The following is a 23,507-nucleotide window of genomic DNA, read 5'->3' as shown; positions in this document are numbered from 1 at the left end:
ATTAAGCCCTCAATTTCAACTTGGCTTTTAAATAGGCTTGTTGCGCTGAATAGCTGACGTACTACACTTGCTCCGAGGAAATAACCCGGACATGCAGAGTCTTCCCGAGAGAATTACGGCTTGCTCGTTCCCATAATATGCCCAGGCCACTTACTCGTACGAGCAACTCTCATTTCTCTCTATCTTTGCAAGATGGCTCTGACCCCTCAAAACCCCTTTCCACCCCACTCTCGTGCCTCAGCTTCCGGTGCCACTCAAGCCATGCACCTGCGGCTGGATGTTCGCCATAAACAGCCTTGAGGATCCACGAGTAATGCACCAAGTGTAAGAAATTTCTCCTGGCAGGGGTTCTACTCCCGTCACATGCAAGGCTGCCGCTTCAGACTCCAGCCCTGGGGGCCGCAGCCAACCAAATCGAATATTTTTACGTATCTCGGAAAGATTTCAGTTGAAAAAAGGCTAGGTCAGAATACCTGCGAGGATTCCCTGACGCGTTTCTGCCTCAAGCTGTCATATTTTCTCGCGTGTGATGAAACACAGACATGAAGCCTGTATGATGCAGCTTACCCTGGAGAAAGCATGCGAATTGAGGTGCTGGGCACTGGTATGCAAACAGTGCAGCCAACACGGAGCAATATACTGGTCTACTGTAAGAGTGTATCCCATCAGCGGTTTGTGACACAGTTAGCCCCAGCTGTGAATCCTCCGTACAAGCAGTACGAATACCTAGCACTAGGGGCTGGCGGGGTTCTGTTTGATCTGATCTCGACACATATGTATTCTCAAACACAGGTAGGCTATTAAGTACTAGTATAACACGACCTGCTCACGTAATAGGCAATCCACTAATGCTACCATATTAGAGTTATAGATTCGCAATGGAGCCTCATCATGGTCACAACTGCCAAAGCTGCCATACTGTGGTCACCCAATCCGATTGTCATATTTCGTGACGTCAAAATAGGCGCGGCTTTGCTGTCTAGAGCACTCTGCACCATATCATTGGGGATTGTATTGTTATTGCGAATTCCATACCCTAGCACTCAAGGCTGGACCTTGATAGTTGTTGGTTGCCGCAATGCCGTCGACCTCCGAAGTCATCGCTTTATTTGACTCTACCGCCATTGCCCTCCTGCTCATAACTGTGGTTGTTTTTGCTATTCCCGTATTTATACTGTTCCCGCCGATACCAGTGGAGCACGGGGATGCTCTACAACAAACTCACAGCAAAGTCGGCATACCAGCATCTGAGAGCAATCTCAGGAACCAGACGTCGCCCGAGCACAACTACCAACCGGGCAAGGCAGGCAAGATACAAAGCCTATTGATCTACCCCGTCAAGTCATGTCGAGGCATAGAGGTTACGAACAGCAAAATCTTTGCCAAGGGGTTTGAGTATGACCGCATTTTCACCTTCGCAAGGCAAAAGGCGAGCCGCCCAGAGCCCGTGATACCAGGAGAAGGAGAAGCAGAGCAGCCAAATCAGCCAAAGAAGCCGCAATGGGAAATCCTCACGTTACGGCAAGTTCCGCTGCTAGCAAATGTCCAGGTCGACCTATGGCTCCCAGATGCGAGCAAGTCCAGCCGCCTACTTGGTAGAGTAGGTGGCCGCTTCATTGTTGTTAGATTTCCCTGGAAGGATTCTGGCCTAAGGGGTGTGATCCAGTGGATATCAGCCAAACTGAGCCGCGGCTTCAGCGGCATCCCAGAAAAAGAGTTTATGCTATCAATTGATTTCCCACCCCCCAGCGAGATAAAAACCAAAGGCTACCAGTATGACGATACGCGGTTTTTCAATAGCACTGTTCATGCGCTGAATTTGAAGAATGAAGTGCCCCCTGAACTGGGTCGCTATCTGGGGGTCAAGGTGCCAATGACCATCTTCATGATCGACCCAGCTCAACGGAGGGAAGTCTTCAAAAACGCGCCTCGAAAAGAGGACCTTGGCTACCAGCCCTTGGCAGACTTCCAGGATGAGGTACGTTTTGATTGGTTTACAATTCCCCTTTACTTTGATGTGGACTGATGACCTCCCGCAGTATCCACTGAATGTCCTTAGCCTGACGAGTGTCCGCGCTCTGGAGTCCAAAGTGCAGAAAGACGACGGGCTCAAGTTCCTGGACGCGCGCCGTTTTCGCCCGAATATCATTGGTATGTATAATGCCTGTATATTTCAGACTATGCGTTTCAAAAAACCCCCCATATATCGAACTCTAGACCCCCACGCTTTTCGCTGTGCAATTCAACTAACTTGAAGTGACTAGTTTCTGGTCTCAAAGAGTACGACGAGGACGACTGGAGACGAATTGAGTTCTCACAGCCTTCTCAAAGCGCCACGGCCAAGGGATCGAAGAGTCAATTCGACGTCTCAGGCCGCGCAGTTCGGTGAGTTTTGGAGTTAATTTTTTTCCATTTCTATTTTTATTCCATCCTCAGGGGAGTTTAAGCTTTATTCTTAAAATTTTCCCTGTTTTTTCGCCCTGACTTCACAAGCGCCCGCGCGTTTCCTCTCTTCATCCAACAGCCAAACCCAATAAATTCACGCCCATATCCTGGTGGAGAATGTTCCCATCAAAAGAGTTTATCACATACGAAAAGCATATACTGCCAGTGTTACGTGGAACTACGTGCTAAACAATTCATGACTCCATACAGGTGCAAATTGCCAAATGTCGATCCAGCCACCGGGATTCGACACAAGGTGGAGCCCGATAATTCGCTCAGGAAGTACCGCGAAATCGATGGAGGTGCTCCAGGGAAGGGTTGCTTCGGGATGCAGCTGTGTCCCATATTTTCAAATACAGACAAGCCAGAGGACATGGAGTTGTCACTAGAGGTGGGTATGGAGATTAAGGTTCTGGAACGGGGCCAGCACTGGGCTTTGTAAGTTGGTAGTAAGAGTAGTAGCCTGTGTTGCGGTGGCAAGTATGGATCTCAACAAGAGGGGGAAAAACGGAGTTGAGCTATAAACTTGAGTGCCGAATATGGAGCCGCTCGTAAAATAAAATAATAAAAAATAATAAAAAGTTGTTCAACATGTACAGTAACAACCGTCTGTCTTCCTGTTGATAAAAGTGGAATAACAAAAGGTTAAAAAGGCTCATCATAATCTCTCTCTTTTTTACCCAATTCGTATTAGATCATGTCCTACCGGCTCATCAAAATCCATCCATGCGCCTCTCGTCATTTCATATCACATTGGTCCCAACAGTTGGAAAAAAAAAAGTAGACGTATTTTTTTGTTCTTTTTGCCTTTTTTGTGTGTCATCTTTGCCTTGCTTCAGTTACTTCAAGTCCGCTGGCGTGAGTGCCTGGACCATGCTTGTTCCTTCACTGAAGCGTGTACGGAAGATGCGGTTGGCGTTCTGGAACATGCCGTCCTTCAGACTTACAACAATGAATTGTGAGCCCTTGAAGCGCGTCTTGATGAGACGTCCAATGTTTTGTGTGTGAGAAAGATCGAGAGCGGCGTCAACCTCGTCAAGGATGTACATTGGCGCAGGCTTGAATTGTAATAGAGCCATGATGAGTGAAAGTGCGACAAGTGACCTGTGCCTCCGTGTAAGCTATGCGTGCTATACGAGATCAAACAAAACGAAACAAAAAGAAAAATGCTTACCTCTGACCACCGCTCAGTTCTGTCAGACTTTGTTTCCACACCTTGCCCAAGCAAACCTTCACCTCAAGACCGTCGCTGATCGTCTTACCCTCTGGGGGATCCAGCTTTGCGAAACTGCCTCCAGGGAGAAGATCAGAGAAGATCTGGCCGAAGTCGCCATTGACCTTCTCCCATGTCTCCTGTAGAGCCTTCTTTTTATACTCATCTAAACTGACAATGGTCTCCTCAATCTTCCTCTTGTCTCGAATGACAGTTTTTATCATTTGTTTGAGTGAGATTTCCTTCTTCTCAACGCTGTCGATCATGTTCATAACCTTGGGATTGATCTTCTTCTTCATCCCTTGGAATCTCTCTGTCAAATTCCGTAGTGTTGACTTGCACTCTGCTATATTGTGCTGCTGGAAATCGTAGGGCGTCCCGCCGCGGCCGAAATGGTCCTTCTCATCCTGAATCCATTCGTATTCGGCCTCGAGCCGAGCAACATTCTCTCCTGCAGATTGCTGCTCTTTGTGGAATTTCTCAATTTGGTGACCGAGTTTCTGCATCTCTAAACCTTCTTCCGTAATGCGAGCCTTCTTTGAGCGTGTGGCCTCTTCCAAGGCTCGAAGCTCATCATCGAATTGGTGTAGCTTGGCTCTTTCGTCTTCAAGTTCGGCCTGCGCGGTGTCATGTGTGTCTGCCACCTTGGCCTGCTGTTTTGATAACTCTTCAATATCTTGCTGCTGAGCCTTGATGGCCACCTCTACCTCTTGAAGCTGCTCCCGTGCAGCAGATAGATCACCTCCCACTTGCTCCAAGTCTAGTTGAGCGCCCTGTAGTTCTTTTTGCAAGGTTTTGACTGCTGCCGAATTCTTGTCGAGACTTCCCCTTAATTTATCTAGAGATTTTTGTAGTTCTACTAGCTTGGCATCCTTGTTATTGTCAAAATCTTTCATGTCCTTCTCAATGCGCTTGATATCTGCACTGGCCTCGGCCTGGCGGGTTCTAGCATCCGATATGCTCTCTTGCAGCTCAGCAATGGTAGCTTTCCAATTTTCAATTTCTTGAATGATTGAAGAAGATGAGTTTCCGCCAATCTGATCCTCTGCCAGCTTGATCTCATGCTTCTTCAGGTCCAAACCTTGCTGGATCTGGCGGGCTTGATCTAACTTGGATTTCTCCCTGGCAATCATGATTTGGAGGTCCTTTAATGATTTTTCAGCCTCATTGAGTTGCCGAGTTAGAGTGTTGAGCTTCTGTAAAGTCACCAAAACGCCGCTGGAGTTTGGAGAGCTGCCGCCTGAAAGTGTTCCCGAAGGGTCGTAAGAGTCTCCTTCGAGGGTAATACTTCGCATTCTCACATTGGGATGAAAGGTGACCTTTTTCGCCGTTTCGGCATCTGCGCAGATTAGTGTGTTGCCAAAAACGTATTCCATTGCAGAGGCCACCTGCTCATCGTAGCCAACCAACGTAAGGGCAAGATCGACTTTTCCGGGCGCGAGATTCTGTGCAGTCGCGATGCTTTGTGCTGATGCTCTAAAAGCGGAGATTTTGTTAAGAGGAATAATTGTTACTCGCTTCCTCAGTCTGCCTTTTTGAAGCAGCTGCGTGCCTGTGACTTCTGAATCAACTACAACGTTGTATAGTCGTCCACCAGCACATATTTCTAAAGCTGTTCCGGCACTTAGTTTATCCTGATCAATCGTGAACAATTGAGCAACGAGGCCTTTGACCTTTGATCTGTCAAAGTTGGGAACAGGATCGGCATAGTTGAAATCAATGTTGGCAACTTTCCGTTTCAGGCCATCGCAGTCTTGCCGCAGGCTTCGGACAGTTTGCTGCAGCCTGGACTCTTCCTTGTACATTGCCTCTTCCTGGCCAGGCTCAAGGCCGAGCTTATTCAGCTCTTTTTCCAGCTTCTGGCCCTGTAGCTTCAGACCATCTAGGTCGCGAAGGAGTTGTGCATTCTGCTCCTTAGCCTTTCGGGCTCGAGGCTCCTCCTCTTTGACTCGGCTTTGCAAGTGGGCAATCTTGATCTTTGCCTGCTCCTGTGTAGTTGCTGCAGTGGTAGCGCGATTCCTTGCCTCTTGGAGTTGGCCTTGATATCCGTTTTCTTGTCCCTCCCTGGAAGCTACTCCGGTTTGTAGAGTTTGCAAAAGCTCCTCTTTAGATTCGACTTCCTTGACCTGCTTTGCCAAGCCATCCTTTGCGGCTTCGTATTTTGCGTTGACATTATCGAACGTAGCCGTCTTTTCCTGTAGAGATGCCTCCAGTTCTGATACCGTTCTCATCACGGCTGCTTTTTTCTCCGTTTCCTCCCCCAAGCTCGCCTTCTTTAGGTCCATAACTGTTGTAAGTCGGACTAACTCATTGGAGTATTTTTTTACCTTATCTTCGAGACCTTGTGCTTTGCCGCCCTTTTTGAGCTCCTTATCACGTTGGGACCGTATTCTCTTGACGTCTTCTTCCAAATGTGATATCTCATTGCGAAGACGAACAGCGGAGTCTTCGAGACTCTTATGGCGCAGCTTTTTAGCTTCAAGATCAGCCGCAGACTGCTTCAGCTTTTCTTGACATTTTGTGTAGTCGTATGCTACTACAACGCGGGAGAGTCGTTCTAAGTCGTTCTGAGTTTGTTGGAAATCCAAGAATGCTCTCTTCTCTCCTCGAAGCTTCTCCAGTTTGGGCTCGATCTCGTCTCTCAGTAGCTCGCTTAGCTCTTGGAGTTTCGTTTCTTTCTTCGCCATTGTCTTCAAAGCTTTGTCTCGTCTGTCTTCAAACATTCTCGTGCCCGCCGCCTCTTCAATCATGGCTAAAATTTCGACAGGTTTCATGTTGAGAACTTTTGTGATACGGCCCTGCATGATAAGGAAATTCGGGTTGTTAATGTTCAGTTGAACCGATTGGAAGAGATTCTGAACCGTCTGTTGCTGTGCACGGTGGCCATTGATCAAATACTTGGACGTGCCGCCAAGTACGATCTGGCGAGTTACACTGATGGTAGCATACTCTTCGAATCCTATGGGTGACTTCTTTTTATCTCGATTATCGAAGACGATCGTAACGCTAGCTTTGGTGACACCCGCTTGACCTCTTTTATATATAAGATCCTGCGCTAGAGGTTAATATTGTATCGTTTATGCTGCAAATATTATGGACAAGCGTACTTGGAGATTCTGCGCCCGCACCGTGGACATATTCGTGATTCCGAGGACGAAACATATTGAGTCGAGGATATTTGACTTGCCGCTACCGTTCAGGCCGGTAATCGAATTGAAGCTCTCGTCCCTAAGCTGGTCAATATTGATGAAAGATCCTACCGTGGGGTCGAATCTTACCATCCCGATATCACTGTTCGCACGGCATACGACTTGAAGCCCTGTCGAAGAGGTTAGCAGAGAGAGCTAAGAGAATTGGGAAGAAGACGCGACACTTACGTCAATAATGACTTCTATCACCCTCATTGTGGCAGACCCAGCGAACCCGCGACGCAAATATTGGATCGAAGAATCTCGGCCCTCTATGCACGATCGTCTGTCACAAAGTCCCACCTTGGCTAGGGACGCGACCCAAAGTAAACACAACCCCCCCGTGTTTGGTTTCTGATAAGCCCGTATCTCCACGTGACATATGACGTTATCACGTGCGGCTGCCCCCCGTTGTCGAAGACGCGAGAGAAGCTGGAGCTAAAGCTAAGGCACTAACCTAATCTGGAACGCATCAAAACATTGCGACCTTGGAATGGGTGAACAATTCCGGCTTATTTACTTTGTACTTTCACTGCTGTCATCAACATTGCCCTATCGAACTCCACCAACACCGATTTTCACGTCGAATCCTAGAGTTACCGATGCTTTAACAACAGTCAGAAACGACTTTCAGCAGCCGACGCCACTGGAAATACAACACTGCAGTTGTTGTTCTCGGCGCGACACCATGACTGCAATGCGAGGCCCGCGTCTCCAGGTCGGGTCTGCGGCCTGGGTCGGCGAAGAACGAGCGTCTGCGCTGCAGATTGTACAATCCGAAGTGGAGGAGTTCTCTTTCTCTGCTCACAATGAAATTGAATGGCTTAATGAACACATGGCCGCAATTTTGAACGAGAACGAAGTGTTTGTCGCAGAGTTCCCTATTCACCATCCGCCGTGATGGCCCATGCTGATACCCTTGTCCAGTAATATCACAGAAGCTTTTAAAACTCCAGGAAAGCTTAGGGGCAAGACCCCCCATATGACTCGAAAGGTTAATGCGATAGAATCCCGAGTGGTAGGTTTATTTGACCGATCCCTTTCTTTTTTGAGTATCATTCTAATGCGCAGCGATCAGCCTCTATCCGACGTCTTTTCAGCAGCACCACCACCACCAAGCATCTCGAAAAATCAAAGCTCGACTCATACCAGCCGGTTTAATGCTCCTCAACTACACCAAGTCGCGTCAAAGACGGTACCGATAGCCAAACCCGCCTCCCCACAACGACATGTGTTCTCCCCCCAACGACCACCCCCTACCCGAGGAATGCAGGACTCTGGTTATTATGGGAGCCAGGAATTTGCTGCCACGGATCCAAGTGACGATGCCGAACCTGAAGAGCGTGAAGAACCCGAAGAACCCGAGGATATTGCAAGTCCTTATAGTGATATTGTATTGCCGCCCGGCGGATCTTCAATAAGACGAACCCCAGCTCGAAACCCAATTCCAATATCACTTACAAAGGTTTTTCAACCGACAAGAGAGGATCTCCCAGCGCGTGCTCTGCCAAATGTACCGTCCGATGCTACTCGACACGGACCAGAGTCATCACCTAAAGAGTCAAATGTGGAGGATCCATATTCCGAGGCACTTATTACATCCCCAGCTCCGTCACCCAGAAAGCTGCCCATGCCCCCTGGGCAGTCTGATGAACCATCGGAAGATGATCATTCCGCATCTGAAGGATCAAGCCCCATCAGGCCTGTTGTTCGAAAGAGCAGCTTAAACTTTGCTTCTTTACCAGCCAGGGAGCCACTCAACTCAGGCAAGAGTTTAGGCGCGAGACAGTCTCGAAACAGTCATCTCGAGACTGGCAATAGTAGCAGAACTAGCTACTACCAACGACAAACTGGCGGGAAAAGCCTTGGAAATCTCGCTAAGCGCGATTTGGTCGAAGAGGAAGATCCTGATGGCATGGAGGCAGAGGGGAAGGTCTCCCCACCTGTCCACGATGCCCCTGAAATAGAAAAGCCAGGCATGAATCACACAAAAACATACACGCAGAGATTACAAGATCAAATCAGCATGTTAGGTAAACCTCAAGGTAGCTTCGGACAAACTAAACAGACACCCAATGCGTCGGTAGCACAACAAAACACTACACAGGTACAACCCGCTGCGAGCCCGAAGCAGACATCTCCTGAGAAAGAGCCGATCTCTACCACGCCACGAGCTTCTGCCGAAGACGACGATGATGATTGGATCGGGCCGCCAACTGCGGTCAAGGAAGATACAGATATAAGGCCGCTGTTGACCAAAAGCCATACAGCCGACATTATGGAAGGCCTCCAAGATAAAGCTGATGACTACTCGCCCCAAGCTAATGAACAAACACCACATGGCTTTTTTCATCGCTCCAAGACATCATCTGTCTCAAATGCACCTACCGCTTCCGCTACTCTCATGAGAGAAACTGTCCCTCTTTCAAAGGCAATTTCGACTTCCAGCTTAGCGGTATCGCAAGATGATATGGCTGAGACTCCCTCCAAATCACTCCCGCGAAACTTCCGCGATAGTCCTCTAAAGCAGGTCAAGAACAAGCTTTCCTCTATTTTGAAAGGCTCTCGCGGTCTTCTTGCTAGCAATGCGGACGGAAAGTCCTTGATGTCGCCTTCTGTTACCCGCTTGGGCTTTCATGCTGGGCAATCTTCTGAATCTCTTTTCATGAAGCCCCAGGATATCGAATCTCAGCCAATTGAACCTGCGACCTCAGCAAAGCCGATTGCGCGTCGCACAAGGGCTTCTACAGAACGTGAGAAGGAACAAAAACGTCGCGAGAACGAATTAAAGCGCATGGAAGAGCAGATGGATAAGCTTGATAAGGTACGCGAAAAGGAGCGCGAAAAGGCTCGAGCATTTACCCAAGAGCAAGAGAAGATTGCAACCATGGAAAAGGAAATTGCTTCCAGGAAACAAGACGAGCGACTGGCAATCAAAGCAACTCCTAATCCGACAAAGAGAAGCCAATCCAGCCCTCGCAAGATGAGAGCGGCCGAGGAACCAGAATGGAGACAGGCCGACCGAGATACTGACATGTCTGACGCTCAACCTCCCATGCCCCCGCCGTCTTCGACTAAACCTACACTTTCCGGCCAAGCAGCACGTGGCAAGGATAACAAGCGGCCAGTGAAACCAACAAAAGATTTGACTGCAAAAACAAAAGCCCCCCCTACTGTTATTAGGGTTAATACCGGTTCACAGCATTCACAATATGCTCCTGCTGGAAGCCGAGTATCTACCGCGTCTCATGATACCTTGAACTCTAATCATTCGACTGCGTCGTCAAAGACCAGCAAGTCATCTTACCAAACCAAATCTGCGACACAAACCTTTAAAGCACCTGCCTCTGCTGGCCGATCCAAAGCCGCCGAATTGGCCGCTAGAAAAAGAGAACAAGATGAAAAAGAATCTCAGAGACGACGCGATGCTAAGGCTGAAATGGAGAGGAAGAGAATTGCTGCACAGGAAGAACAACGAAAACAGGATCAACAGCGGCGCCTTGAACTAGAGCGACAAAGGCAACAGGAAGAAGAGAAGAAGTCTGTTCAACGACAGGCTGCCATTGAGAAGGCTAAACAGACAAGAGCGCCGCCTCCGGCGGTACGATCGCAGCCAAACGGTCCACCCGATGCCACCTTGGCTCAACAAAAATCGACATCCTCCAAAGCTGAGGGCCAGCCTGCTCGGCCACCTTCGCGACTAGCCGGCATGCGTGATGAATCTGGCAGGCCATTCAATTCTATCCTATCAAATGCCGCGAAAGCAGGTGCAAAACGGACTCTGGGAGGAGAGACGAGTGACAACAACTATTCAAGGCCCCCTCCCTCGCGAGGTGGACCTGCCTATCAGACTAAGGATTCTAAGAGACGCCGAACTAGCGAACACGAAGATGATGAGCTGGGTGCGGAAAACCCTCCCAACATCAAAGGCCCGCCAGTGAGGCCGTCAACAGGATTTAATAAGGTATGTATTCATCTCAACAAACTATTTCTACTGCCCCCCGGACCAAAACTTACAATTTATAGGATCTACCAACAAAGTCTGCCTTCCAAAATGGATACGGGGCTGCACCACAAAGTGCCACCCGAGATCTATTCAAGGCTGCCGTCACAGCTCAGCACAATAGTCACATGAAGGCCGCCCATCCTCTAGATATGGCGCAAATCTCAAAAGGCCCAATTCCTTTTGCGCCTAGCTCGAATGCTGCTGCTGGGTCTTCATTTAAAACTCCAGCTCGGCCTGGGCAGCTTGTGAATCCCAAGTCTAGCGTGAAGAAGTCTTCACCACGGCTCCAGACTGGCGATTCTATTGAGCTTCCGGAAATCCAGACGGATGACGAAGATGACGATGAAGAATCTCATGGAATGAACGTGGCTGCCTGGGCTGATTCTCCTGATTTGCGTCAGGCTCTCATGAGGCAAGAGTCGATGGACCCATCTCAAATCTTTGGTCCGCCGGCGCCCTTGATCATGGAAGAAGTTTTCAGCAAGAGCAAAGACAAATGGCACAAGTTCCGCCAAAGGACATCTAGTGCCAACTGGAGCGGTCTGGATCGTCTGACTGAGGACGATATTAGAAAAGACATGGTGGCTCGTAACAAGCTGCGGCGAGATGGAGGATGGTCTTATGAGATGAGCAAAGATATGCTATAAACTTGTTTTACGCTGTACATTATATCAAAGACGACAAGATGGTTTCTTGCATGGTTTTGTGGGTTTTGCGGACATTAAGGATTTGGAATATGGAGTTGGGAATTAGTTAAATAGCGAGGGGGAGCATCATATTGCATAATCCGAACACGGAACACTATTCGGTAACGGCGGCTGGCGTCTAGGATAAGAATTATTTGTTGATTGTTAACAGAGAAGAAATTATTAGACCATCTATCTAGTGTAAAGGTTGTGTTAGAGAAAATCGAAAAGAGCTATATCTGCTGTCCTGAAATTGTTGGCGTAGTCTGTTGTTGAGTAGAGAGGGGAAAAGGGAAACCAATTTACTAATTATTCACATGGTTTGCCTCTGAAGCCAGCAAGCAGCCTGAGCAGTGCTGTTTCTACAATTCGTGAGGCAGACCTGTCCTGTACTCGATGAAGCTTCACGTCCAATACAATCCCTGACATCATACTATAAAGTGACAATAGCAAACGGCTAGTCCGGTTATAGACTAGTGGCTGTGCCTTGTCTCCAGTCTTATCGTTATCTTTTCCGAATTGGGAACAGCTGTTTTGGAGGGGTCGAACTTTTTTTGCCGCTAGTAGGCAGGATAAGAAAAAAAATATCAGAGGAAATCTCATCGGCATTTGGAGGAAACACGCGACTTTCACTTGCACATTTTCATCTTCTTTTATCCAATAGGCACTTAACTGTGTCGTTGGTTTTTCTCACACTTGGATTTGCCTACCATCAAACATTTATTCTTTTTGATTAAAGGCACATCCAATCATGTTTCGGTACGGCATCCGACGATGCGGAAGCTTGGCCCGCACTGCGGCTTCAAGTACGATGCTGCTGAGTGCGCGGACAACCTTTCCAGCGGCGCGATCGGCAGCGACAGCATTGCCCCGACCAGTTGCATCTTTGAAGAGCTTTGCTAGTCTTAACCGATTGTATAGCAGCGAGGCTGCCGCCGCCGAGACTGTGGCTCCTGAAAATGCTGCAGCTGGAGAGATCACATCGTTTCACGACCTGGAGGCCATTGGAGTGCATCGCAATCTGCTGGATGCCATCACCAAGGACATGCGCTACGATTCAATGACTCCAGTTCAGGCCAAAGCCATTAACCCGGCTCTCAAGGGAACTGATATGTAAGCTTGGAATATTTCTTGTATAAAAAGTACGATGAACTGACCAGCCTCACAGTGTTGCTCAAGCTAAAACCGGTACCGGAAAGACCATTGCCTTCTTGCTACCTCTCCTCCAGCGCATGATCGAAGAAGATCCCACATTGGCCTCACGAAAGGCGTCTCGAAATGCTAGCTCTGATGATATCCGCGGCATCGTGCTGTCCCCAACCCGTGAACTTGCTGAACAGATTGCCACCGAGGCGAAGCGCCTGTGCAGTCGCACTGGTCTTGTTGTTCAGTCGGCTGTTGGAGGCACTCAAAAGTCTGCCATGCTGCGCCAGACACGGCGACAAGGATGCCACCTTCTGGTGGCTACCCCAGGTCGTCTGAACGATCTTCTCGAAGACCCCAACAGCGGTATTGATGCTCCCAATCTGGCGGCGCTTGTGCTGGACGAGGCGGATCGGATGCTTGATGTCGGTTTCGAGAGAGAACTCAACTCAATTCAGAGCTACCTGCCCAAGGACAAAGTAAGACAGACGATCCTGGTCTCTGCCACCATTCCCGACAACGTTATTCAGCTTGCACGCAAGCTTGTTCGCCCCGACGACTTCGAATTTGTCCAGACTATTCCCGAGCATGAAACTCTTACCCACGACAGAATCCCCCAGCACGTCGTCACTGTCTCCAGCTGGGCTAACGTATTCCCTTCACTGTACGAATTAATCGACCGTGAGGTTGCGGCCGCAAAGGCGGATCATACCTTGCCCCCATTCAAGGCCATCGTCTACTTCAACACAACTTCCATGGTTGAGCTCGCTGGTGAGATTGGCTTTCAACGCAGAAAGAGCGGCCAGCTGAGAATTCCTACTTTTGCCATCCAATCTCAGCTTTCTCAATTCCAGCGAACCAAGGCTGCCGATATGTTCAGAAACTCCAAGTCTGGAATTCTCTTCTCGTCAGACGTTACCGCTCGTGGCATGGATTTCCCCAACGTCACTCACGTCATTCAGGTTGATGCGCCCCGAGAGCGTGAATCGTATATCCACAGATTGGGCCGTACCGGACGGCAGAACAAGAGCGGAGAAGGTTGGTTGTTTGTACCTCCCATGTCTGCAAACACTGCCAGAAAACTACTGCGAGGTCTTCCCCTGAAGCCCAACAAGTCCCTTGAAAGCTCTGAAGTCAACATCAACTCAGTAGAGGAATTGCCCGCATATCACGAAGAGGTGAAGAGCCTCATTCAGGAAATTCCCCGAAAGACCATGGCCTCTGCGTATACCTCGCTATTTGGTGGCCAGCTCTCGGACAGAGAAGACCTTGTTGACGATTTGAACGACTGGGCTATCAAAGGCTGGGGTTGGTCGGAGCCTCCCGCCGTTTCTTCCAGCTGGGCAAGAAACCAAGGCCTTACGAAATCTGGATTGAACATTCAGGACGGCCACAGCGATCGAATGCACCGAGACGACAGACGGGGAGGTGACCGACGAGGAGACGACCGCCGTGGTGGAGGCCGTTTCGACCGCCGTGACCGCCGTGGACCTCCTGACCCATTTGCCGAGATGGGAAGAAATGCGCGACGCGATGGACCGCCACCGATGCGTTCCAGGGGTGGCCGACGAAGTGGAGGCTTTGAGTCATCATGGTAAAGCGATGAGCTTCTTCCATGACGACATTTAAGAGGGGGAACGACTAAAGACCGCAGTCTCATGAAAGCAGCGGAACTCATTATTCTAACGTATTGATGCATGGCGTCTTTCTAATAGGAGAGAGATGCTATGCTATGTTGTTAAGGCGCGGCAATCTTTTGCGGCTACGTATTCATGTTTAGAACTTTTCGATCTTACGGTGTTACTGGGATTTGCAATGTAAAAGATACAGGGTGGGATGGGAACAAAAAAAGGAACAATCTCCAATTTGAAGACAAAAGCATCATGGCGCATGTAATGATATATATATTGTGTATAGTATAGTCATGACTTGTATTTCAGAAACATTAAACATAAATGAGCTATCAAGATTGAGAACGAGCTATGGCGTATTCAACTAGGTAAATGTGCTGTTATATGCGACTCCGCCAAAACTTGGCCTTGATAATGTTTCTGTACAGAATTCTAAACCACATTGGCTCCGTAACACGACAATCTAATCGCAAGGATATTATTTCCTTTTCTCCATTTAGATATGCGCTCTTCTCTTGGTATCAAAAAAGTTGTATGCCTTTCTTCATCTTCTATTTGCGTGGAAACATCACCATTTTCTGCTCACCGCGGGTGCATTAACAGGTTGGCATCCCACAGCAGGACTCTCTCGTCCCAGCCAGCAGAAGCCACCCAGCCGCCAGCGCCAAACAGGCACCAGTCAACGCCCGTTACAAACTCTGTGTGCCTGTTCATGATGCCCATCTGCGCACCAGGTCGGGCAGTAGGCGCGGGCCCCTGCGGCTGGTTGGAGGCATCGTTCCACAGCCGCACAGTCATATCGTAACTGGCGCTGATCAAGACGTCACTTGCGTGAGGGCTCCAATTCAGCCTCCGCACGGCGTACTCGTGTCCGTGCATGAGGGAGAGCGGCCCGCCATTCGGGTTGCGAATGTCGAATGTTCGGATCAGACGGTCGACCCCACCAGTCGCGATGACGGTATCTCGGTATTTGTTCCAGTCGTGGGTGAGAACTTCAGCGGGCGGGCTACCGACTGGGATGGGGCCGCCGGGCTGACTGGGAGCCGCGTGGACGGGGACAGTGGCGACGAGGTGATATTTGGCGGATGAAGGTGTTCGGAGATCGAATAATCGGAGGTGGGAGTCGGAAGAAGCTGCTGAGATTAGGGAAGGGTTGGAGGGGCAGTAGGATGCGCTGTAGGTGCAGCTTCCAATGGGCAGAGTCGTGATGGAGAATGGGCGAGTGGGCGACCACTGAGAAAGTATTAGATAAAAGACAGAGAACGAGACATGAAGGAGTGTGTAAGTGGATATCATCACGCACAATCTTGACCGTGCCATCCCACGAACTGGAAATAAAGTTATCTTTGGTGACGGGGTTCCAGGCGGTAGCAAAGGCCTCACGCTTATGCTCATGGAACATCATGACGGGGAACTCCCTCATGCCAATGTCAAAGAGCTTAAGGGATCCATCGCCGCACGCAACCACGAGCTGGTTCTCGTTGATCTCCGACCAGGCCAGGTCATATATCGCATCGTTTGTATCGAACCTATATATTCGCCTCAGTCAGCCTCGACAAGTTCCCCTTGTGTGTTTTCATAGGCGCTTGTATAAACACACGTCTTCTCAACTTGGATACCTTGCGCCGTCAGCGCAAGAGCGAAGAGCCGGCCGTTTCCAACGATGCCGAAGTTGGCGGCTGTGCCGACGGCAATGCGAGAGTCGTGATATGGTGAATATTTGACCGCGTAGGGATTGTACCCTTGGGTGCGGAACTCGAGCATCGCTGCCATTGTTTATATTTCGGAGGTCTTGTCTGGCTGGAGAGGATGGAGAGGATGGAGATGAGGGGAGGGGAGGAAAGCGCCTCAAAGGCGCATTCGAGCTCGAAGGCAAGCGCTAACAAAGAATGCTATGTAAAAAGGTATAAGGCAGCAAAAATAACAGTAGAGGACCTCTTTGGTGAAAAAATTTACGGTCTCAGCCCTTCGTCATGAGCTCATGTTTGGCCTGGATTTGCATGCTGAGCTGTGCTGCAACCAAAGATCCGCTTAATCTGACATGTGCCTCGGTCCTGAGATCTGCCGCCCGCACCCGTTTACCGCTACCCCATATTTTACACTCTGGGCATCAGGATGGAGCCAGGTCGAATGTCTCAGCTCCTATGAATTGCCTGCTGGGGAATCAAGCTGATTTCCAACATTTACAAAAACTAAAAGAAAGAGAAGGGCCTTTAAATATCCAAAGTAAGGTTATAGATTAATGATTTGACCAATCATATCTATTGCTAGATTGACATGGGGTGATCTTCTGGACGCCATCATACCACAGAGCAATCAAGAATAATCAGCGTGTCGAACGCAATTTACGAGGGAATCTTTTTTCCATATTAGGAAATATCTGGTCACGTGCTTACGTGTTGCTCTAGATGTCACGGCTCGCGCCTACCGTGAATTAGTCGTGGACTGATCATGTCCAGCTTTTGCCTTGACACTTGTTTCATTCATCTTCATTGGAATCTATATAATCCTATTGTTTGGGAGTCCTTTGGAAAATATTTTTGTGAATTTTTCCGCGTGCCCAGCCCACTACATACAGCATCTCTCATGGACTCTTTTCTCAAGCGTCCAAAGCGAAAATCGACCCATGTTAACGCTGCACCAGAATCGGAACCAGCACTGGAAGATGGCGAGGAGTCGACAGAGATCAAACTTGCTATGCTATCCTCGCTACATCCCCTCGTTGAACAAGAAAGACTTTTGGATGTCCTCTTAGCCCACGATGGCTCTGTTAGCCAGGCATCGGAATCTCTTAAATCTTTTCGTCCTGGAATAAAGAAGAATGCTGTTATAGGGTACCAGCAGTCTCTAAGACAGTACGCAAAACCTAGCCCAGATGCGCCACTGTCACCGCCTAAGAAGAAGACGAAAAAGGGCAGCACGCTACATCTGTACGATCCAAAGGACGTTGCAGAACATACACCATGTACCATTATACACAATTTCCTCTCAGCTGAGTTAGCAGATGAGCTCCTGAAAGAGTTATTGAACGAGGCGAAAACGTTTGAGCAAATCACATTTAAAATGTTTGAGAATATTGTGGCTAGCCCACACACATCGTGTCTGTTTCTCGAATCGTATGAAAAAATCCAGGAACAGAAACATGATTACTATTACAATGGAGGCATGCTTCATGTAAGCTCTTTCTCCCCCTATATCTCCTCATATCATAAAAGGTACTTGGCTAATCTCTCGGTAGGATGTGCGTCAGCTCACTCCAACACTCGCTAAAGTGAAGCCGATTGTCCAAGAGAATGTCAACGAACAAATTGAATCTCGCATCAAGACTTGTTACCCTGGAGGCAAAAAGTTGAAGTACCAGCCATCCAAACCATGGGTACCAAATGCTGCGTTCATCAACTGCTATGACGGTGCACAGCAAAGCGTAGGGTGGCACAGCGACCATCTAACATACCTAGGCCCTCGTGCTATCATCGGATCCATCTCCCTAGGTGTAGCACGAGAATTTCGCGTCCGTAAAATTTTACCTCGAGACGCAGAAACAAAGCGTCCGGACGATGCAGATGGCGAGGGTCAAATATCAATACACCTGCCACATAACTCCCTACTTGTGATGCACGCAGAGATGCAAGAAGAGTGGAAACATTCTATCTCACCTGCCCTATCCATTGATCCACATCCAATCGCCGGGAACAAGCGCATTAATATCACCTATCGAGATTATCGGACAGAAATGCATCCATCACTCACCCCAAGATGCCGCTGCAATGTGCCCTGCGTGCTTCGAGTGGTACAACGAAAGAAAGAAAACCATGGAAAATACTTTTGGATGTGCTATGCCAACGCTATACCTGACAAAGAAGGGTGCACGTTCTTTCAATGGGCTGAATTTGATGACGAAGGAGTCCCTATTCGCAAAAAAGGGACGACGAAACCGCCTTGACGCAGTCATCCCATATAAAAATAACAATCGGCCAGCTACTCGTACTATGTTCCAAATCTTTTCGAAACTATTCAATTTTCAGGTACCGTGCATTATTATGTAGGCAGAAATCCTCTCCAGGCAGACGATGCCAAGACTGATGCTTCGGATAATCATCATCAATCATCTTGACATTTGAGAACTCGACTAGAATCTTTTCTGGTTATACGAATCTTTAACTCCCAATAACAGAGTATGAAGTGGAATGGTTACCACTATTAAAATGATTAGAACGTAAAGTTGAGCGAGAGTGTGGCCCCACTCCACCCAACACATAATAACCAGCGCTGATATCTTGCATTGTTAGCTCAGCATTTGCAACTTTCCTTTATCATCACTACCCAAGTCACGAATATACGTTCATAACGTCTTGGAGAGCCTGTTTTGTCATCATCATCCTGTTTCATATCTTTTTTTACTTTCTTGGGGGTTATAATCCAGCATTGTCCCCGCCTTCACGCTATCGTGCAAATCACATCATGTCTGAGCAACTCACCTTTCCAGCCGAGTCGGCAGCTCTTCTCGAGCCTCGTCTGCCACCAAAATCGGATGCCGAGGAGGCTTTGAGATCACGCCCCTTTGTTACATTGACATTCGCAACTTCACTTGACTCCAGCCTCTCTCTGTCGCCTGGAGTCCGCACCCGACTTTCTGGTCCAGGCTCAAAAGCCATGACCCACTATCTACGGACGCGACATTCAGCTATCTTGGTTGGTGTATCTACTGTGTTGGCCGATGATCCGGCCCTCAACTGCCGCATTGCAGGGACGTCTTCCCAACCTCGGCCGATCGTCATTGATGCCAATCTCCGCTGGACCCCGCGCCGTTCCGACAAGGTCTTTGAAGTGTGCCGAAACGGCGTTGGACTTGCACCTTTCATCATAACGGGCGTAGATGAATCAACCTTGGCCCGTGAGAGTGTTGAGTTGCTTCATGAGCATGGGGGAAAATATATCCGTATCACTGCTACCCGCTCCGAATCAACTGGTCGACTACGATTCGACTGGAATGACATTCTCGTTGCCCTCCAAGCTGAAGGCTTATCCAGCGTCATGGTTGAGGGCGGTGGCCAGATCATCAACTCGCTGCTTGACCCTGCCTACCACGGCCTGATTGACTCTGTCATTGTGACGATCGCACCGACATGGCTGGGACAGGGCGGCGTGGTGGTATCTCCAGACCGAGTTACTGACGCCGCAGGAGTCCCCTTTCCAGTCGCGAGATTATCGCATGTATCGTGGCACCCATTTGGCGAAGATGTTGTCTTGTGCGGCACGCTCCGGGAGTAGAAAGGTACAGATCCAATCACATAAACTCTCAGTTACATACATTTATCCTACAGCATTCCGTTGCTCGCTATATACCAAAAGAATTCTGCTTTACATTTTACCTTTTTTTCCTTCTTTTTCTTTTCTCCTTTTTACTATTTATCATCTGGTTCTCATTCCTGTTTCATATGACTGCCCGGAATGAACGAGTACCATTGAATGGCGACAATCAACTTTCATTAGCAGCTAAAGTCGAATGCACGGCTCTCTCCGGCCAGCTCCCATCCCGTACCGCTCCGCATTCGGATCCGGCCGTTGGAAGAAAAAAAAAAAATCATTAGCTTGCAGGCGCTTAAGGTATACAAATTTGGACATCCTACGCCTGCTTACAGTGGGCACTCGAGCTTACTAGACGCCAAGGGACCAGCTAGGTCAAGAGTCTGCCGACCCAAAGAATTGGATAAGTTTTAGCAGATGGAAACCAGGATTCTGCAGAGAGGTGCATGACTCGGCCGCTACCGAAAACAGTTCTGGAAACTGGGGCCATCGGGAGGTGTGGAGGGGCAGCTTTTTGAATGCGCTTACCCCACCAACTTCCATCTGAAATACCAGCTATTTCGCAGCTCTCAAAACAAAAGAGGGCCATATCGCGGGGATCCCTCCATCTCCCCCATACGTGCGCAATTCTATTTTCATAGCCCTATTGCAAGGTAGCTTCTTGTCGTTTTACGCTCAATACCTGCTGGAGCTCATCAGGATTACTACTAGCTGTTGAAAACCCTCTCAAGTCTTCCGCATCACCAGCGTACCGACATCAACAACACCGACCACACAACCGCATCTCAGCCAGCAGCCATGGCTCGCCCTAGAATCACCGTTCTCGGTTCCCTGAACATCGACCTCGTCTCCTACGTCCCCCATCATCCTCTTCCTGGCGAGACCCTCACTGCCAACCATTTCAACACCTCTCCTGGTGGCAAAGGCGCCAACCAAGCCGTCGCCTGCGGCAAACTCTCTCGCTCCTCAGATCTCTCCTCTCCTGCCGCCGATGTTTCCATGATCGGTGCTGTTGGCTCCGACACATATGGCCAGCAGCTCATCTCCAGCCTGACCTCTTACGGCGTCGACACCTCCGCCGTTGCCATTCGCGAAGATGGCAAGACCGGCATTGCCATCATTGTTGTCGACGAGCCCAGCGGCCAGAACCGCATCATCCTCTCCGCCGAGGCGAACCACACTCTCCTGCCGGAGCACTTCTCCACCCTGCCCGGCCCTCGCCCAGATCTGCTCATCATGCAGCTCGAGATCCCCTTCGACACCGTCTTGCAAGCCCTCCGCACCGCCAACGCCTCCAACATCCCCGTCCTCCTCAACCCCGCGCCCGCAAAGGCACTTCCCGACGAAGCCTACACCAACCTTGCCCACCTAGTCGTCAACGAGACCGAAGCAGCTATCCTTTCTGGATGCCAAGAATCCGACCTCGACGATGTCTCCGGACTTGAGCGTGTCAGCGCAATCTTCATCCAGCGCGGCGTCAACAACGTCATCATCACCCTTGGTGGCCGAGGAGTCTACTATGCCACAAAGGACGGCAAGTCAGCGCTGGTGCCTGCCCTCAAGGCCAATGTCGTGGATACCACAGCCGCCGGCGATACTTTTGTCGGATCTTACGCCCTGGCCGTCGTAAGCGCCGGAACAGGCGTCTTCGATATTGACACTGCTATCAGGGCTGCCAACCGGGCCGCGGCCATTACTGTAGCTCGCAAGGGCGCTCAGATTTCCATCCCATGGAAAGACGAGTTGAATTAAGTTAACCATATAGAAAAAGGCTTTGCAGGGAGGAAATATACCAAAAGGAGAAAAAAAAAAAAATAGAGAAATGAATAAATAATTTTACAACAAGTAGACCTTGATGTTTTCTTTTTCTAATCTCACCAAAATGCTATTAAACTAAAGTTGCAATACTCCATACTTCATAGCCTTTGAACATCCTTTCCATGTAGAAAGAGGAAAGAAAATAAAACTAAAACCATGTTGCCCAAGTCCAGAGACTAGAATCTTTCTTCCCTTTAGCATCTCCTGCAGTTCCCTGTTTCCTATCTTTGCTCGTGGTGGTCTTATAATCTTCAACATCAGCATTATAGTCAATGCGACTGCTGTTCCTGAGGGTGGGTATCAAAACTCTAAGAGTAGCATCAGGTGAAATGGAACATCTTCCACGTGAAGAATTGTCTTTTCTGTCTTTCCCGCATTTTTTAGCTTCAGGGATTTCTCTGCTAGATGCCCCTTTCATTCCAATTCCTGAGTCACACGAGACTCTGTTTCCCCGTACAGAATGCAGCGATGGACTTGATTTCAGCACCATTGGCCGCTCTTCTTGAAAACTCATGTACCTCAGAGGAATAGTTGGTGGACAAGAGTAATTCAGATGCTCTTCTGTTGGTTTCTGCTCATACCCCATTGATCGTATTTTTTTGAGTTTTGGAGCTGGACTAGGATGTTGGGCCAATATCTGTTTCATTATTTCAGATGCTTTTTGGGCTCCCCAATGGCTCTCAATCACAGATAATAGACGATCTCTGGTTGGTGTCGGGTGAGGAGACCAAGGAGAGAGAACATTGTGTTGCTTGATAGTTGCCTCTGCAGTTGTTACTAACTTGGTCTGCAATGTAGATACCTCAGTTGCCCCCGCCGCAGCACACCGGAGAGGGAATGCAGAGTGTGAGTAGGACACCTGAATGTTCATATAATCCATGAAAGAATCTCCTAGTTGTAGTTGGAGATCTTCCATCAATTCTTCCGACATTTGTCTAGAGTGTTTGTGCTGCCTTAGTGATGGAGATGCTATCCGAGGCTGAAGCACGATTTGGACGAGGAGAAGAACGCTTGACCCGACAATGATGGTGCTATTCATCATTAGGATTTTATTATATCAGCATTTTATTTGTAAATACATGTGAACTTACGTTGGGAAAGATTGCTGACATATCGTCTGAACAATCGATGACTGCAGGGTTGGTAACACATCAACAGTAAGATCGTAAAGATAGCCGAATTTTAAAGACGTGTCTGCGTCATTCATTAGAACTTCATCGTTTTGACATTGCATATATCTCAATTTTATATTTAGAACAGAAAGATGAGAATAGAGATTACCAACCTTTGTCTGGACAATGAACTCTATCATTCCCAGGCTCAGAATAGGCCGGGAACAGTCTTCCGCATACTTCAATCGCAACCCAGAGATGCTGCTGACCTGCGCGCATGCTCATTGTCTCTGGTATTACATTAATATGGGGAGATAAGACCAACATAGGCACCTCTGCTCTTAATGGCCTGGATAAACATGGGAACTCAACCAAGCCATTAAAGTCTCCCTGCTCATGATATGTACATCTTGAGCTGGCTCGGGATGAATCATTGAGCCACATATTGCTGTGTTCTATGGGGAGCGTACACGTCGAGGAGATGCGGTCTCCAACTCCATTCTCAAGATTACTTTTCAGGCTTGGGCGCTTGCGTCGTAATTTTTTCATCTTTAATGAATATCTCAAATATGATGGGAATGGAGGCGATTTGTCTTGTCCAGGAATGTCATCATTCTCACTTCTACTCACCATGCTGTGTTCAAAGGTTGATTCCTGCGAAGATTGTCTCTAACCAGTTGATTCCTCGCCTGCGTGGCCATTCCTCTTCGCAAAAAAAGGTTTAGGCCGGCGTCTCGGAAGTTTCGCAACTCTTGGTGGCTCACCAGCATCCAATGACCCACGAGGGCCATCATCTATACCCGTATCTGCATTTTTGCTTTTGAAAGTTCGATGTCGACTATTAATTTGACGTCTTTTAATAATTCGAAGTGGACTTGGTTCATCTTTCGAAGAGCCCGATCCCCTCGGCGTCGAGCGTTCAAAGCAAGGTGATAGTTTGTTCTCAAAGAACTCCATG

General features: G+C 48.7%; 9 protein-coding genes across 9 annotated transcripts; 6 read left to right on the top strand and 3 right to left on the bottom strand.

The window, feature by feature from the left end:
* Positions 1 to 968: 968 nt before the first annotated feature.
* On the top strand, positions 969 to 3,029 carry GGI43DRAFT_116541 (uncharacterized protein). Its single transcript, XM_083198990.1, has 4 exons — positions 969 to 1,978; positions 2,040 to 2,151; positions 2,265 to 2,385; positions 2,656 to 3,029. The coding sequence occupies exons 1-4, from the start codon at positions 1,079 to 1,081 to the stop codon at positions 2,885 to 2,887; spliced, it is 1,365 nt and encodes a 454-aa protein (XP_083058318.1). The 5' UTR covers positions 969 to 1,078; the 3' UTR covers positions 2,888 to 3,029.
* A 255-nt stretch (positions 3,030 to 3,284) lies between these two features.
* GGI43DRAFT_385934 (condensin subunit SMC2) lies at positions 3,285 to 7,062 on the bottom strand (the record flags this gene model as incomplete). The annotated part of the gene is made up of 5 exons (XM_083203724.1): positions 3,285 to 3,549; positions 3,620 to 6,708; positions 6,766 to 6,886; positions 6,937 to 6,977; positions 7,036 to 7,062. 5 exons carry the CDS (start codon positions 7,060 to 7,062, stop codon positions 3,285 to 3,287), a joined length of 3,543 nt encoding a protein of 1,180 aa, XP_083058317.1.
* A 250-nt stretch (positions 7,063 to 7,312) lies between these two features.
* Positions 7,313 to 11,918, top strand: GGI43DRAFT_410998 (uncharacterized protein). Its single transcript, XM_083206671.1, has 4 exons — positions 7,313 to 7,710; positions 7,774 to 7,864; positions 7,925 to 10,810; positions 10,873 to 11,918. Exons 1-4 carry the CDS (start codon positions 7,340 to 7,342, stop codon positions 11,497 to 11,499), a joined length of 3,975 nt encoding a protein of 1,324 aa, XP_083058316.1. The 5' UTR covers positions 7,313 to 7,339; the 3' UTR covers positions 11,500 to 11,918.
* Positions 11,919 to 12,130: 212 nt separating this feature from the next.
* On the top strand, positions 12,131 to 14,345 carry GGI43DRAFT_116387 (P-loop containing nucleoside triphosphate hydrolase protein). The gene is made up of 2 exons (XM_083198986.1): positions 12,131 to 12,651; positions 12,707 to 14,345. The coding sequence occupies exons 1-2, from the start codon at positions 12,290 to 12,292 to the stop codon at positions 14,277 to 14,279; spliced, it is 1,935 nt and encodes a 644-aa protein (XP_083058315.1). The 5' UTR covers positions 12,131 to 12,289; the 3' UTR covers positions 14,280 to 14,345.
* A 388-nt stretch (positions 14,346 to 14,733) lies between these two features.
* GGI43DRAFT_116401 (WD40-repeat-containing domain protein) lies at positions 14,734 to 16,185 on the bottom strand. Its single transcript, XM_083198987.1, has 3 exons — positions 15,913 to 16,185; positions 15,616 to 15,841; positions 14,734 to 15,545 (listed from the first exon to the last, which is right to left on the bottom strand). The coding sequence occupies exons 1-3, from the start codon at positions 16,083 to 16,085 to the stop codon at positions 14,895 to 14,897; spliced, it is 1,050 nt and encodes a 349-aa protein (XP_083058314.1). The 5' UTR covers positions 16,086 to 16,185; the 3' UTR covers positions 14,734 to 14,894.
* Positions 16,186 to 16,898: 713 nt separating this feature from the next.
* Positions 16,899 to 18,255, top strand: GGI43DRAFT_424282 (uncharacterized protein; the record flags this gene model as incomplete). Its single annotated transcript, XM_083208351.1, has 2 exons — positions 16,899 to 17,486; positions 17,551 to 18,255. 2 exons carry the CDS (start codon positions 16,899 to 16,901, stop codon positions 18,253 to 18,255), a joined length of 1,293 nt encoding a protein of 430 aa, XP_083058313.1.
* Positions 18,256 to 18,514: 259 nt separating this feature from the next.
* On the top strand, positions 18,515 to 19,701 carry GGI43DRAFT_116383 (2,5-diamino-6-(ribosylamino)-4(3H)-pyrimidinone 5'-phosphate reductase). The gene has a single exon (XM_083198985.1). The coding sequence runs from the start codon at positions 18,774 to 18,776 to the stop codon at positions 19,581 to 19,583; it is 810 nt and encodes a 269-aa protein (XP_083058312.1). The 5' UTR covers positions 18,515 to 18,773; the 3' UTR covers positions 19,584 to 19,701.
* Positions 19,702 to 20,167: 466 nt separating this feature from the next.
* On the top strand, positions 20,168 to 21,605 carry GGI43DRAFT_116413 (Ribokinase-like protein). Its single transcript, XM_083198988.1, has 2 exons — positions 20,168 to 20,272; positions 20,331 to 21,605. Exon 2 carries the CDS (start codon positions 20,418 to 20,420, stop codon positions 21,369 to 21,371), a length of 954 nt encoding a protein of 317 aa, XP_083058311.1. The 5' UTR covers positions 20,168 to 20,272; positions 20,331 to 20,417; the 3' UTR covers positions 21,372 to 21,605.
* GGI43DRAFT_424279 (uncharacterized protein) lies at positions 21,586 to 23,506 on the bottom strand (the record flags this gene model as incomplete). Its single annotated transcript, XM_083208350.1, has 4 exons — positions 21,586 to 22,468; positions 22,529 to 22,631; positions 22,723 to 23,043; positions 23,224 to 23,506. The coding sequence occupies 4 exons, from the start codon at positions 23,504 to 23,506 to the stop codon at positions 21,586 to 21,588; spliced, it is 1,590 nt and encodes a 529-aa protein (XP_083058310.1).
* Position 23,507: the final 1 nt, after the last annotated feature.

Source organism: Trichoderma evansii (assembly GCF_050947405.1).
Source record: "Trichoderma evansii strain SZMC 28006 chromosome Unknown GGI43scaffold_17, whole genome shotgun sequence".
In the NCBI taxonomy this organism is placed as follows: Eukaryota; Fungi; Ascomycota; class Sordariomycetes; order Hypocreales; family Hypocreaceae; genus Trichoderma; species Trichoderma evansii.
The sequence above is the reverse complement of the archived record's forward strand: the minus strand, read 5'-3'. Positions and strand labels throughout refer to the sequence as shown.

Coding starts and splice junctions, on each gene's coding strand:
- GGI43DRAFT_116541 (XM_083198990.1), top strand. CDS start 1,079: ATGCCGTCGACCTCCGAAGTCATCGCTTTATTTGACTCTACCGCCATT. Junction 1,979..2,039: donor TGGCAGACTTCCAGGATGAG/GTACGTTTTGAT, acceptor GACCTCCCGCAG/TATCCACTGAATGTCCTTAG. Junction 2,152..2,264: donor TTTTCGCCCGAATATCATTG/GTATGTATAATG, acceptor TGAAGTGACTAG/TTTCTGGTCTCAAAGAGTAC.
- GGI43DRAFT_116413 (XM_083198988.1), top strand. CDS start 20,418: ATGGCTCGCCCTAGAATCACCGTTCTCGGTTCCCTGAACATCGACCTC.
- GGI43DRAFT_410998 (XM_083206671.1), top strand. CDS start 7,340: ATGGGTGAACAATTCCGGCTTATTTACTTTGTACTTTCACTGCTGTCA. Junction 7,865..7,924: donor ATGCGATAGAATCCCGAGTG/GTAGGTTTATTT, acceptor CGCAGCGATCAG/CCTCTATCCGACGTCTTTTC. Junction 10,811..10,872: donor CGTCAACAGGATTTAATAAG/GTATGTATTCAT, acceptor TACAATTTATAG/GATCTACCAACAAAGTCTGC.
- GGI43DRAFT_116401 (XM_083198987.1), bottom strand. CDS start 16,085: ATGGCAGCGATGCTCGAGTTCCGCACCCAAGGGTACAATCCCTACGCG. Junction 15,842..15,912: donor GGTATCCAAGTTGAGAAGAC/GTGTGTTTATAC, acceptor GCGAATATATAG/GTTCGATACAAACGATGCGA. Junction 15,546..15,615: donor GGGATGGCACGGTCAAGATT/GTGCGTGATGAT, acceptor ATACTTTCTCAG/TGGTCGCCCACTCGCCCATT.
- GGI43DRAFT_116387 (XM_083198986.1), top strand. CDS start 12,290: ATGTTTCGGTACGGCATCCGACGATGCGGAAGCTTGGCCCGCACTGCG. Junction 12,652..12,706: donor GCTCTCAAGGGAACTGATAT/GTAAGCTTGGAA, acceptor CCAGCCTCACAG/TGTTGCTCAAGCTAAAACCG.
- GGI43DRAFT_116383 (XM_083198985.1), top strand. CDS start 18,774: ATGTCTGAGCAACTCACCTTTCCAGCCGAGTCGGCAGCTCTTCTCGAG.